General features: G+C 37.7%; 1 protein-coding gene across 7 annotated transcripts in view; it reads right to left on the minus strand.

Annotated features, from left to right (window-relative positions):
* The window catches only part of FGD4 (FYVE, RhoGEF and PH domain containing 4), a 195,933-nt gene continuing 182,487 nt past the window's right edge, over positions 247 to 13,692 (minus strand). For all 7 annotated transcript variants that reach the window (XM_021092066.1, XM_021092073.1, XM_021092071.1 and 4 more), the window contains exons 11-17: positions 13,425 to 13,597; positions 11,147 to 11,177; positions 10,627 to 10,719; positions 10,171 to 10,296; positions 7,022 to 7,162; positions 2,971 to 3,111; positions 247 to 1,496 (exon numbers count right to left, since the gene is read on the minus strand). In XM_021092066.1, coding sequence (XP_020947725.1) covers positions 1,239 to 1,496; positions 2,971 to 3,111; positions 7,022 to 7,162; positions 10,171 to 10,296; positions 10,627 to 10,719; positions 11,147 to 11,177; positions 13,425 to 13,597 — 963 coding nt within the window. In that variant the 3' untranslated portion in view covers positions 247 to 1,238. The remainder of the gene's footprint in view (positions 1,497 to 2,970; positions 3,112 to 7,021; positions 7,163 to 10,170; positions 10,297 to 10,626; positions 10,720 to 11,146; positions 11,178 to 13,424; positions 13,598 to 13,692) is intronic.

Below are 13,692 nucleotides of genomic sequence, written 5' to 3' on the forward strand. Positions count from 1 at the left end.
ATAGACCCACACAGTTATCTTAAGTGTTAATTATAGATAGTCCTCATTTAACCACAACAGTCTTATTATGGAAAAGAAACACATCACAATAAATGCAGTTTCCATATACCCCAGTTCTGTGTAAGGTCAGGTAGGTTTTACATGCTGCAACAATTAGAGGATTGTAAAAGGTAAAGCAACCTATATGACTTTGACCATCCCAGTGACCAAAATGGACTTTATCTCACAATAATCAAGACTGAAGCATTAATTAAACCCTCATCTTATATTTAAGTAGGTATTATTAGCACCTTCAAAGAGAGGCACTGTTTTAATAGGCACAGAACAAAGAAAAATAGTACTTTAAAAATATTGTTGGAATTCACTGATATAACCCATGCCACATAAATTACAGCTTTTTCTTATTATAAAAATATCAATACCCTTAGATGTCAATCCGTTAAACCTAAATCACCAAAAACATTTCTTAAGTTTAGAACACTGCTCAATTCCAAGATAAAACATGCTGTATATTTAAAAAATAAATTAGAGACAAATATGAACCTAAAGCTGAAGAAAAAAGATGTATAGTGTATATATATATTTATATTCAATACTATATATACATAATTGCTATATACTTAAGGATTTTATTCTTAGAAGTATTCTACAAAAACAAGTATTATCTTTTCTTAGTAAGTTGAAAGTTTGAACACCAACGATTTTTCCTTTTTCTTTTGTTTTAAAAGAACATACATCATTTATGCAGCTTGAGTTTTACAAACTAAATTAAATAAGTTAATACAATAGCCTAAACTGTCCCTGTATTTTTTTTTTTTTAACTGTGGATCTATTTTGGCAACATGGAGGTATATCTTTCAAACCATTACAAATCCTACTCGTGAAAGTGAAGACATTAAAGGATTTCTTAAACGAAAGTGGCCTTTTCTAACCTGAAGTGACAGAATTAATTGATACCACTTTTTTTTCAAGACACAAGTACATATTCAAAGAAAAGCTCATTTAAAAATGCTCCATTTTTCACATTATTTCAAACCTTTGAGTAGAATGGCTCTGCATGTTAATTTCACTTAAGACTACATAAACATAGGAAAATAGTCCCCCAAAGATGCATTTATGAACCTGTATTTTTCAACATAAAGTGCTAAGAGATGAATAAGGAGAGCTGGGAATGTCTTGGGCTGTAAATCTTAAGACCCCCTCCCCCACCACACACACACCACAGTTGGTCCTGGAGCTCAGCATTCTGATTTTCTTTTAGATTCAGGATGACTGTCCAAAGTGTCCAGATGCTTGCTAAGACCATCTGGTGTCTCACCTGTGACAGCTAAAAGGATGATCTTCAGCCACTTCTGTTTCAGTTCCTCACTGTCTGCAGCAAAGCTGTGTACAGACTTGGACTGGGTCAGTTTGAAACTATGTGGCAGGTCTGCACTCCTTGGCATGTCATCCACAACATAGCCCAGGAGTGGAATGGTGGCCTGGGCCCTGACATCCTAAGGGAAAAACATGGTACAGAAAGAAAAAAATGGTGAGATGTGATCTGGCTCCCACTAAACCTCCCTTCCTACCACCGTTCCACAGAGCCTTCCATGGAGAGAGAGGGGGATCCAGGGCTTAGCACAGTCCTGTGCATAAGGCCACTAGTAATGTCACCTGACTGCATTAATGAATGGGCACTGACACCTAAACTGGCTAGAACTCACTGACCCCACACCTCTTTCTCTGCGAGGGACACATCCAGCTCTTCATTCAGTGAAAAAGGGAAGAAAATAATAGTCATCTTAACTTAAATCATTAACATTTGTAAAAACCAGCAAATGTTAATGATTTCATTACCAAAGGCAGTTCTATTTGGTCTTTCATTCATTCATGCATCAGTTTACTTAGGGATAGGAATAGAATGTAAGAAAAACCATGAAAAAGAAAAATACATATACCTTGGCATTTTCAGTCTGTTTCTAACATTAAGTTTGACTAGCCCTTAATGTAGATATAGGTTAAAAGACAACAGGTATGTTAAATTTTTTATCTGTTTCTAGATGAGTACATAATTGGTTGTGTTGCTGGTTTTTTAAGCACAACGCAATCCAGGATGCCTGGTACCTCTCTGCTGTTCCCATAGATTTCTCTCGGATCCATTCACACAAGATCTCAAAAAAATTGTTAGTGGATAAATGTTAGTCCGAGACTGATTTAAATTCACCTTCCTCTCACATTCCCCGCCCCTCACTTTTTCCAGATATCCCTCCATTCAGGGGGGAAAAAAAAAGGCTTGCTAATATTTCCTATCATTAAAAAGGGACCCTTAAAGAACTTATTTAAAATACAGTAACAAACTCAGATTTCAAGACCAAGCTTTGGGTGCCATAGGTGAAACTGTTGGGGGTAGGGAAGAATTGAGAGGGTGGGAATAACATATGCACCCTACTGTATAAAACAGATTATTAACAAGAACCTACTGTATAGCACAGGAAAACCTACTCAATAGTTTATAATAACTTATATGGGGAAAAAGATGGATATATTTATATATATCCATATATACCCATATCCATCCATATGTATAACTGAATTCCTTTGTTGTATACCTGAAACTAATACAACACTGTAAGTCAACCATACTATAATAAAATAATTTTTTTTAAAAAGGGAAGGCTCCTGCTCCTTCTTGCCTCTCCCTCTGATTCAATCTTTTCTCCCCATGGCCTTTCCTAATTCAACTCACATTTTCTCAAACTCACTGAATAGCAATAAGAGAAGGGGCAAATGATCCACAGTGTGAAGAAATTATTGGCTATAGAAGGAATCAGTCTAAATAAACTTGAATTTTAGTTATTTATTTTTCAGTTGTAGCGAAACACAGTGACATTGTGGATTCTCTTATTCTGTAGAGAAGCAATGGAAGGATTTTAAGTTCAGTGTCCACTGGCCTCCCTTTGACCCTTCAGAAAGATGCCATTTAGATACCTGGGGGGCACCGTACATGTACAGTACAAGAGGGTCTTGTTTGGGGATCACACACCAAGCTTTCTGCCAAGGTTTTGACTTTTCCATATACTGAAGAAAGCTGCACACCACGCTGTTTCCAGATACTTCTGCTGATTCAATCTAGAATATAATGGAAAGAGAGAATGAACATAAAATGAATCAGAGAGAGAAGTAACTCAACTTAAGGGAACATTCATAAATTATGATGTGTTTATATAAAATGTCCCCTGGGATTGTCCAAAAGAGTTCATCTGCTATTTGTTTGTTTGTTTGTTTTTGCTTTTTAGGGGCTGAACTGACTGCATATGTAGGTTCCCAGGTCAGGGGTTGAAGTGGAGCTGCAGCTGCCAGCCTATGTCACAGCCACAGCAACATGGGATCTGAGCCATGTCTGCGACCTCTGCCACAGCTCACAGCAATGTCAGATCCTCAACCCACTGATCAAGGCCAGGGATTGAACCCATATCCTCATGGATACTAGTTGGGTCCTTAACCCGCTAAGCCACAACAGGAACTCCTCATCTGCAAGTATTATTTAAACATTCATCTAGATCTATTACTAGCATGGGAAAATATCTAAGTTAATTTTACTTTGTATTACCGGACCTTGAATTTAAATTAAAACATTTGTTACCACTTATTATGAAGGCACTTTTCTTAGCTCCCTACTTGGATCATTTCATTTAGTCCTCACATGAGCACGAAAAAGTTACTACTTTCCTTATTATGAGGTTCAGAGATGAAGTAGCTTTCCTACGGTGAGACACTCAGGAATCTGAGTCTGGATCCAGAACTTGAACTCTTAGCCGCAATGCTATACCATCATCACTTCTAAGAATGCAATAGCAAAAAAGGCAAATACTTGGCAGCAATCATCTATACCTGAGATAATTTTAAAGTTTAAAAAATTACAATAACTCTTTGTAGAGCCATTTACAGTTTTCTGCTTTGTCTCAATATATAAATCAATGGCTAAAAAGGGAACAAAACCATTTGACTAAATGAGTTTTGTTTTGTTTTGTTTTGTTTTCTTGGCTGTACCTGTGGCATGCAAAAGTTTCTGCGCCAGGGATTGAACCTGAGCCACAGTAATGACAACACCGAATCTTTAACCACTGGTCACCAGGGAACTCCTAAACAATGGTTTTTACTATACATATTATGGAAAGTAAAGAATTTGCAGCGATTTTCTATCTCTCAAATCCTTAGGGAAGTACTACCCAGTGTCATCCATTGAATCATGCTGGTTTGCAAACTGTATTTACTACCAGTTCAAGATAAGCAGGAAGCATTTAGAAACTTTGATAGCAATCTGACTTGTAATGATACCCGAGCACATAACTCTATTTTGCAAAAAAAAATGACCCATAATGGTTTAGGAAATAAAATTGACTCTTCATCACAGATAGTTTAAGAAGCACTGGCCAGCAAACAACAGACTGCCAGCACAGTGCCTGTTTTTTGTTTTTGTTTTGTTGCTGGTTGCACCAGCAGCATACAGAAGTTCCCAGGCTAGGGGTGGAATCCAAGCTGTAGCTGCCAGTCTACATTAGACACTGCAACCAGTGAACTGAGCCAAATCTGCAACCTACACTGCAGCTCACAGCAATGCCACATCCTTAACCCACTGAGCAAGGTCAGGGATTGAAACTGCATCTTCATGAATACTAGTCAGGTTTGTTACTGGCTGAGCCACAATGGGAACTCCCTGTAACACCTATTTTTGCATGGTCTGTGAGCTAAGCAGAGTTTTTATAGATGAACATTTAAAATCAACCCACAACATTGTAAATCAACTATACTTCAATAAATTTAAAAATAAAATAAAATAAATTTGATGATAGGGAAAACTCTGGACTCCAATTAAGTGAAATGTTATCTTCCCTCCCCCAAATGAATCCCATACTTCTTATTACCATATTACAAAGTTATACTAAATTATTATTTGCAATTTTGTCAATAAAAATTTGAGAAAATTGTTTTTCTCTCTTGTTACAGAGGTAGTATTCTCAGTTTTGCCTTTTGGTCTGTCTGCAAAGACTAAAACAGTTTCTATTTAAAAAACAAATTGTTGATCCTTGGTTTAGAGCATACAACACACTAGTTGACACGAAGCAAGTTTCAAATACGTGTGTATGTGTGGGTGCATATGCATACACATACTGATCTTCTACTTATGGTCTTCACACTAATAAGTAATAGATTAATTTCCCTCCAAGTATAGGTTTTCCTAGAAAACTACCTAGAGACTTTGATTTCATAGGTATAGTCTTAAACCCACCCCTTAAAATGAGTTATTTGACTCATGAATCTACACCAGTCTCATCCATTGCTGTTGTTCAGTCTTGAGGCTATGTTCCTGGGAGTCACAGATGCATGTCTTTCCACCCTCCCTGCTGAGAAGGCCCACTCTGATCTGCCACACCAGCAACATTTATATCCTAGAAGAACTTCGAGTTATAGTTTGTGGCCTGTACTTTGACCTCAAATGGACTTTGAAGGTTTTGTTTTGCTTTTTGTTTTTTTTTTTGTTTTTTTTTTTTTGCTTTTTCGGGCCACACCTGCAGCACATGGAGGTTCCCAGTCCAGGGGTCAAATTAAAGCTACAGCTGCTGGCCTACACCACAGCCACAGCAATGCCAGATCCAAGCTGAGTCTGTGACCTATACACCACAGCTCACAGCAATGATCCTTAATCCACTGAGTGAGGCCAGGGATCGAACCCACAACCTCATCGTTCCTAGCTGGATACGTTTCTGTTGCACCACGATGGGAACCCCATCGAATGGACCTTGAAGTTTATGATCCTTTCTCAGTTAACAGAAATGATTTTTGCATGGCTGTCCAGTGTAGATGCTCAATAAATACTCATTGAATGTTAATAAACTACAGAAATTCTTGACAAATCATGCATTCTATGACTTTAAATACATAAGAATTTTGATCATGAGCCTATTCTTTACAGATTTTCAAGCTATCTTGAACTTTCTGTCACAGAGGCCTTGTTATATAACGTACCATTTATGCTGTTATTATCTTTGGGTGTAAAACTTATTTCAGATACAAGCTGCATTATAGTTCCTAGGTTTGGGGGTCTGAATGTATCAAAAACATGCATGAGTCAAATTCACTTGTGAGACATTTCAATAATCATTCAATGCAGTTCTCAGATTACTGTCACTTAGCCATTAAGTGATGTTCTTAATGAAAGGTGGAAGAGTTTTTCAGGTAATAAGACTTTAATATAATTTTTTTTTTTTTTTTTGGTCTTTTTGCTATTTCTTGGGCCGCTCCTGCGGCATATGGAGGTCCAATTGGAGCTGTAGCCACCGGCCTACGCCAGAGCCACACCAACGCGGGATCTGAGCTGTGTCTGCAACCTATACCACAGCTCATGGCAACGCCGGATCGTTAACCCACTGAGCAAGGGCAGGGACCGAACCTGCAACCTCATGGTTCCTAGTCGGATTCGTTAACCACTGCGCCACGACAGGAACTCCTTTTAATATAAATTTTAATAGTATCATACAGCAGTTTTCAAAGCTTTCCATGAAAAAAAATATATGTTATAATAATTTGAGCATTAGAAGAGATACCAATTAATACTTTAATATTTGACTACAGCTACCTTCACGAAACCGATCACAGTTGCCCTTCTGCATCTGTGGATACAGAACCCAAGGATTCAGAGAGTCAGATGTACCACATCACTGTATATAAGACACTTGAGCATCCATGCATTTTGGTGTCTGCGGGGGTGGGGGGGTCCTGGAGCAAATCCCCCAGATACCAGGGAAGCAGTGATTTCGCTCTAAAATACATGTTGGTTAAAGAAGCACTGCCCTTCTTTCTATATACAACTTAGCATAATTCCAAGAATCAGCAATTTAGAAGAAAAGCACAAATCTTGCTTGTCAGAGTCAAACTTGTTAAATACTAGGAGAAGTAAAATATATTATTTGTATTCTTCAGTTAAATCTGTTTCTAGTAATAAAAATCTAAAATATAGCCAATATTCAATATTTCATACCTCTAAAATTCCTTTTCTTTTCTTTTCTTCACTGTCTGTGAAGCCACTTATTATTTGATAACAGTCTTTACAAACTTTGCTCAATTTACCACCATCATACTCAAGTTGAGCTTTATAGTCAGAACACTTCCAACAAACCACCTTAAATCAAGAAAAAATAATGAAGAGTGAATAATCATATTTTAAAAATGGTTAAGATTTAAGCAGTGATCCATTATAAGTAATAGCAAATGAGAAAAGCTTAAATATATAAAGCAAAAAAAATTTTGTTTCCCTTTAAAAGAATGATATAGCCATTGAGGATATAACATAAACTGGTTAGAACTGGTTAGGCCCAAGACCTAAAAAGCAAATTTTTATTGGACTAATAATATCCCCAAGAACATTTGGAGTATTTATTGTGGTATTATAATGCTGTTTGTAATGGGCTCTGCTTGCTCATCCTTCTCTTCCTGGCCCCTAAAGGTGGGAGATCTTTAAAATCTTGGTGCGGACCTTTACACTTCATATTTCTGAATGTTTCATCGATATCCTCTCCAAATGAATTCATGGTCTTCCTTGCCCTCAGCTTTCTCTTATCAAACTTCACCCCTCCCAACCTGTTCCCCTTTCATAGTGCTCCCTTTGTGGGAAATGGCACAGCCTTCTAATAGCAAGTCAGAAACCTAGGAGCCATCCCAATACCTCTCTCTACCTCACCCCATAGATTCACAAAGTCCTGCTGATTTTACCTCCTAGATAGTTTTTTTTTTTTTTTTTTTTTTTTTTTTGGGTCCATTTTACTATGTCTTCCTTGCAATCACCTGAGTCCAAACTATCAATGTCCTAGTTTGGCATTAGAGATAGCCTCATGACTGGTCCTTACAGCATTCTTACTGGAGTCCAGGCTGCTATTCCAAGATCCCCTCCATGTTATCTTCCAAATGGTACCAGATGCTTCCTTAAAAATGCATATGTTTCTCCTCTATTTAAATTCCTTTGAAGACTCCCCTTTGCTCTTGGATAATGGACAAACCCTTAACCGTGGCCTCTCAAGTCCTGCATGATCTGCCTCTCTTACTCTACTTTCAGTGACACTGGCCTCTTATAGCTCCTGACGTGCTATGCTCCCGCCTCCTTTCATCTCTGCTTCAGTGAGTTAACTCTTGCTCATCCTTCAGCTATTGACTCAAATTTCACTTTCTCCAGGAAGATTCCTCCAAATTTCAGAAGACAGACCTTCTCTCATCACTATGCTACTAAATTTTATGTACTTTTTTTCATGCACTGATTACAATTTTTAATCATATACCTGTGTGATTATTCAATTCATGTTTGAGGCTGTAAGCTCTATGAGAAACTGTCCTTGTATATTTTGCTATATATATAATAAACATTTATAGAATGCCAATGAATGAAAGACTACAATACAAATGCATGCTACTGCTTAGTGAACGGTACTTTTAAAAAATTATTATAGTGTAATTGTTTTTTTTTTTTAAAAACTTGCAGTTTAAATAATTATCTTCTTGCTTCTAGAAGCATATTTTCCCCCATTTATGGTAGATACACTATATTTAAGAGATATAAATTTGGTAAAACTTTTGGTTTAGATTCATAGCATGTAAAATTCATATAAAAATTGCTCCTTGTTTTCAAATTACAATTAAATTTGGAATTAGACATATCTATATCTGCAAATTCATAACAACTAATATTATTTTCAAATTATGTCATAGTTCACTCAAACATATTTTTGTATGTTTACTAAAAGCAAGTATATCCATATCTGAAATCATTTCAAGCAAACTCAATGATAAATTTTAAAAAGTCTTATCATGGGGGGAAGATGTTTGCTATCAGTTTAATTTTGATTATGAAACAGTCAAAACAGGAAAAAAAGAATAAATCTGCAAGGTAATTGAGAATAATCTAAAAGCACTATAAATAAGAATGGTCACACCAAAGCATATTAATAACACATTTGATAGTGACATTACAATGCCTACCCTTCTCTATGTTTATATGTTGCTTTTTAGAAAAGTATTAATCATCAACTTGGTTTACAAGGCTCTCCAAAACTTGCTGTTCCTTCTCTACAGCTTCAGTTCATGCTGTGTTCCTTCTCACTCTTTCCATATGAAACAACTCAATTGCTGAAAACTTGTCAACTGCTTGCCAAATTTGGCTTGAGTTTCATCAATCATTCCATTAAATGGACTAATGTGTCCTTTGAAATTTGTAGCCATAAACTTCTAATGGGCATCCAGCAGTCCACCTTTGTTTCTTTGGTAGGCTCACTTTCCCCTGCCCAGAGACAAAGATTTCATACTTAGCCCTCTCTCAAAACTTCTGCACCCCTCTTCCTTTCCCCTTCACTTTTAGGTGATGACTCTTCCTCATACATCAAAGAAAATGTAGACAGCATCAGAGCTAGACCTACATTCCCTCGTTTCCACCATCAAATCAAAAATACACCCACATGTGCACGCATCCTTCCCTTTATCCTTTCTGTTGTACTGGAGGGAAGTCTGCCTCTCCCTGTCAGAAGTCTGCACTTCTATTTAAGCTATAGGTTCCATCTCTTGTTTTCTCAAAAGTCATTTACTACTTTGGTTATTATTTATCTATTTCTTATAAACACTCTTCCTTGCTCATTATGCTCCAGCTCTATGACCTTTTGGCCATCTCAGTAACAGATCAAGCTCTTTCCTCCCTTAGGGCTTTTGACATACAGACTCTCACTGCCTGAAGCTCTTCCTGCCTCCCTTCTTCAGGTTAGCACCTTCTCACCTTTTAGGCCTGAGCTTAAATATCAACCCCCTAGATAGGTCTTCATTTTTCTAATTAAAACTGGTTCTAAATGCTGCTCCATGACCATTATTCTCCATTTTAACTTTTTGTTGTCTTACAGTCATTTGAAATGTTTGTCTGTTTATATGACTGGTCTGTTTTCTCGATTAGAATGGGAGCTCTGTGAAGCTGGCTATAATTCTGCTTACCATCTTTTTCTCTAGGACCCAGCACAGTGCTTTGCACAGAGTTAGCACCAAAATAAGTTTATCAACTAAGTGATTTACTGAATGATTTCTTTGTTCTCTTCCAAGTTAATGATTTTACTACACTTATATAGTGACAAGCAACCATAATGACCAGGAAATTTCACATACATGACCACATGCTCGACAATGATGCCTTCTCCGTGTCAGTGCATTAAAAGGCTCTTTGCATTTCATACACATCGTAACTTCATTATCTCGGATCCATCTTGGAGCCCTTTTTCCTAGTTCAGCAGTCTAAAAAAAAGGGAATTTGATTTTAATGGCAAAAACTGTCATTTCTATCCAACCAGCCAGCTATCCATTTACTTATTTTAAAAAGCATTTTAACAACATTGCCCATACCATGTTTGGAAACTTGAGAGGCAGGAAAAGAAATAAAATGTTTAAGGAAGTTTAAGCAGCATGAAAATGTACTCACTATTGTACTCATCTAAGAAGGAATGAAATTCTGTCTAAATAGCCTATTCTGGTGTTACGAAGGGAAAAGGCTGGATAACAAAATAACTAGATAGATCTCTGGCAACTGGGAAGACAAAAGAACTTTAAGAATTTAATTCAACTTACAGAAACCTCTGACTGAATGTCATTATCCTTGGCAATTGCATTTCTGAAGGTTTCATGCCTCTGATGGAAAGCATCAATAGTCTCTTGAAGTGCCTAAAATACAAGTGAAAATCAAAGCACATACTAAAGTATCTCATGCAAAATAATAAAAAACACTTTATTAAACAAATATCTAAGATGGAAATCACTTTAAAAATTATTATTTGTTTTCTTTTGTCTTTTCTAGGGCCGCTCCCAAGGCAAATGGAGGTTCCCAGGCTAGGGGTCTAATCAGAGATGTAGCTGCGACCTACACCACAGCTCACGGCAATGCTGGATCCTTAACCTACTGAGTGAGGCCAGGGATCAAACCTGCAACCTCATGGTTCCTAGTCAGATTTGTTAACCACTGAGCCACAACAGGAACTCCAAAAATTAAATGGCCTTATTCTGATGACCATAATATGTGCACAATACAACAATTTGGGTATACATAGGGAAGTTACCACAAAACAAAAATGAAAATATAAATTAGGTATACCTTGATCCATTCCTCTTTATCTTGCTCAGAGCTAAAAAATAAAAAATAAAAAAAAGGAGAGTGAATGAAGAGAACATTAATGAGTTACATCAGGTGAATAAAGCTCTATTTTTATATTATTCCAACTTTCTGGAAAATTCAGCAATGTCCAAGAAGGAGTTATAATAAAAATTAAACAGAATCTCTGGCAATTGAACAAATAAATTCATAAACATAATTTTAGACGATCTACTTACTTTTGGGACACTTTTTTTTTTTTTAATGGCCACACCAGAGACATATGGCAATTCCTGGGCCAGGGATTCAATCTGACCTGAAGTTGCTACCTTTGCTGCAGCTGTGGGCAAGACCAGATCCTTTAACCCACTGTGCAGGGCCAGGAATCAAACCTGTACCTCTGCAGCAACCTGAGCCACTTAAGTCAGATACTTAACTCACTGCACCACAGTGGGAACTCCAGGCAAACAAAATTTTTGATGGGAAGGGTTAAGTTTGGCTAATTAGCTTAACAATCATCACCTAGCTGTATATATCAGATATCTGTAGATGTAGCATTATATTAGATATAGGACTAGTCTTCCAATTCACCTCTATGAAAACACATGAGGTTTTAAAGGCTACTAGTCACAGACTGTCTTACAAAAAAATTGCAATTATCCTTGAGAATCTAAATTATCTCTGTAAAGGGAGTTCCCACTGTGGTTCAGTGGGTTAAGAATCTGACTAGTATCCATGAGTATGTAGGTTCAATCCCTGACTTCACTCTGTGGGTTAAGGATCTGGTGTTACCATGGCTGTGGTGTAGGCCAGCAGCTGCATTTCTGATTCAACCCCTAACGTGGGAATTTCCCAATGCTGCAGTGTGGCCCTAAAAAAAAGAAAAAAAGAATTACCTTTGTAAGGCCTCAGGGAGCTGCCTGACATTCCCTCTGATAAATAATTTATTTTGCTAGGAGGCTTCAGGTAATACCATACATAACTCATTATTGATGGAGCACAACAAAAATTTAAATACCCGTAGAAAGGAGATTTCACAGATTAATAAACCCCAGTATTTAGTAATTTTTGGTTGGGAAAAAAATTCCCATTTGGCAGATATGGGACTCGGTAGGATCTCCATATTGAGGGGTTGTGAAGAGTGGGCTCTACCTGTATGTGCTTGGTAGGCTAGGGCTAAGTTTGAGTCCCAGTCCCAGTCCCAGCTTGAACATCACATGCCTCTGTCCCCCAGCTTATCACATATGCATGAGTATGGCAGATTTGCTCCTCTGACATCATCCATCTCTCCCACAAACTTACTACTGAGTATCATGATGTGCCAGGAATTCTGGGGGAAATCTGTGCCTGTCGAATGAAAGATTCTAGGATATCAGAACCACGTCAGCTGAGATTAGTACTTAACCCACTGACCTGTGACTTTCTGGAGTATCTCAAGTTTCACCATAGGATAAAAGCATGGTAATTTCCTAAAGCAAGTACTTTATTTGATTTTATATTTTCTTTTATGGCCACACCCATGGCATATGGAAAATGCTAGGCCAGGGAATGAACCCGAGTTGTAGTAACACCGGATCCTTTAACCCACTGTGCCAGGCCAGGGATAGAGCTCTGCAGCAATCCATGCCATTGCAGTTGGATTCTTAACCTATTGTGCCACCGCAGGAATTCCTGAAGCAGGTATTTTAAAACCTGACAGCACTCTGTCTTCTAGAGGTTCAAGCTTGAAATAGCTGTGATCTACTACAGTGGTTCTCTTGTTTGTTTTTTCTCTACAAACATGGTTATGCTTAGGGGAAGGACCTGTCTCTCCCACTCAATAAACTATAAGAAGAGCCAACCCTTCTAGAGTCCTGGTTGCTAGAAGCTACTTGAACCCCAAGTGGCCCCATTCATGTATCCTCAACTGTGGCAGGAAAAGCATCTTTTCTAAAATGCCTCCTCCAACCACTCTCTCCATCAAAGTGCCATCAAGGCCTATGAATGCAGAGTCTCTGAAGGACTGATAGTTAAAACTGCAATGTTTAGCATGTAACATTTCATGCTCTTCACCTTGTAAACATAAAGAGTCACTTTAATTCACTGAATGTTTACCATCTGAAAAACCATGATCCTAGGAATGACAGAGGAATCAAAAAAGAAGACATAATTCCCGACTTTCAAGAGCTTACATCTTTCCACTCACGTCCAACCTGACTTGGGAAAGAACCTCAGAATTATTCTGTCCTATGATTTATTCTGATGCTTTCTGGAAGCTGTGCAATAGGAATGGTTCTCTTACCTGGCTTGTAGTTCCAGTGTCCTCTCTTTCCCAGATACCTGGAAAGTATGTGGATATTCTTCATTGTGAGTCTCCACAATTTTCATTCCATCGATGCCAACCCTGGTTCGAACTGTGAATTTAGAGCCCACCAAGCTGAATCTTGGCACACAGTACAGCAACATGTTGTTGAACTGCAAGGAGGTAGAACACATGTCCATAAACAGGAAAACAAAGAAGACAAAGTAACCGTAGACAACAAATCCAAGGAATATTATACTTTCTATAG

Source organism: Sus scrofa, chromosome 5 (assembly GCF_000003025.6).
Source record: "Sus scrofa isolate TJ Tabasco breed Duroc chromosome 5, Sscrofa11.1, whole genome shotgun sequence".
Taxonomy (NCBI): Eukaryota; Metazoa; Chordata; class Mammalia; order Artiodactyla; family Suidae; genus Sus; species Sus scrofa.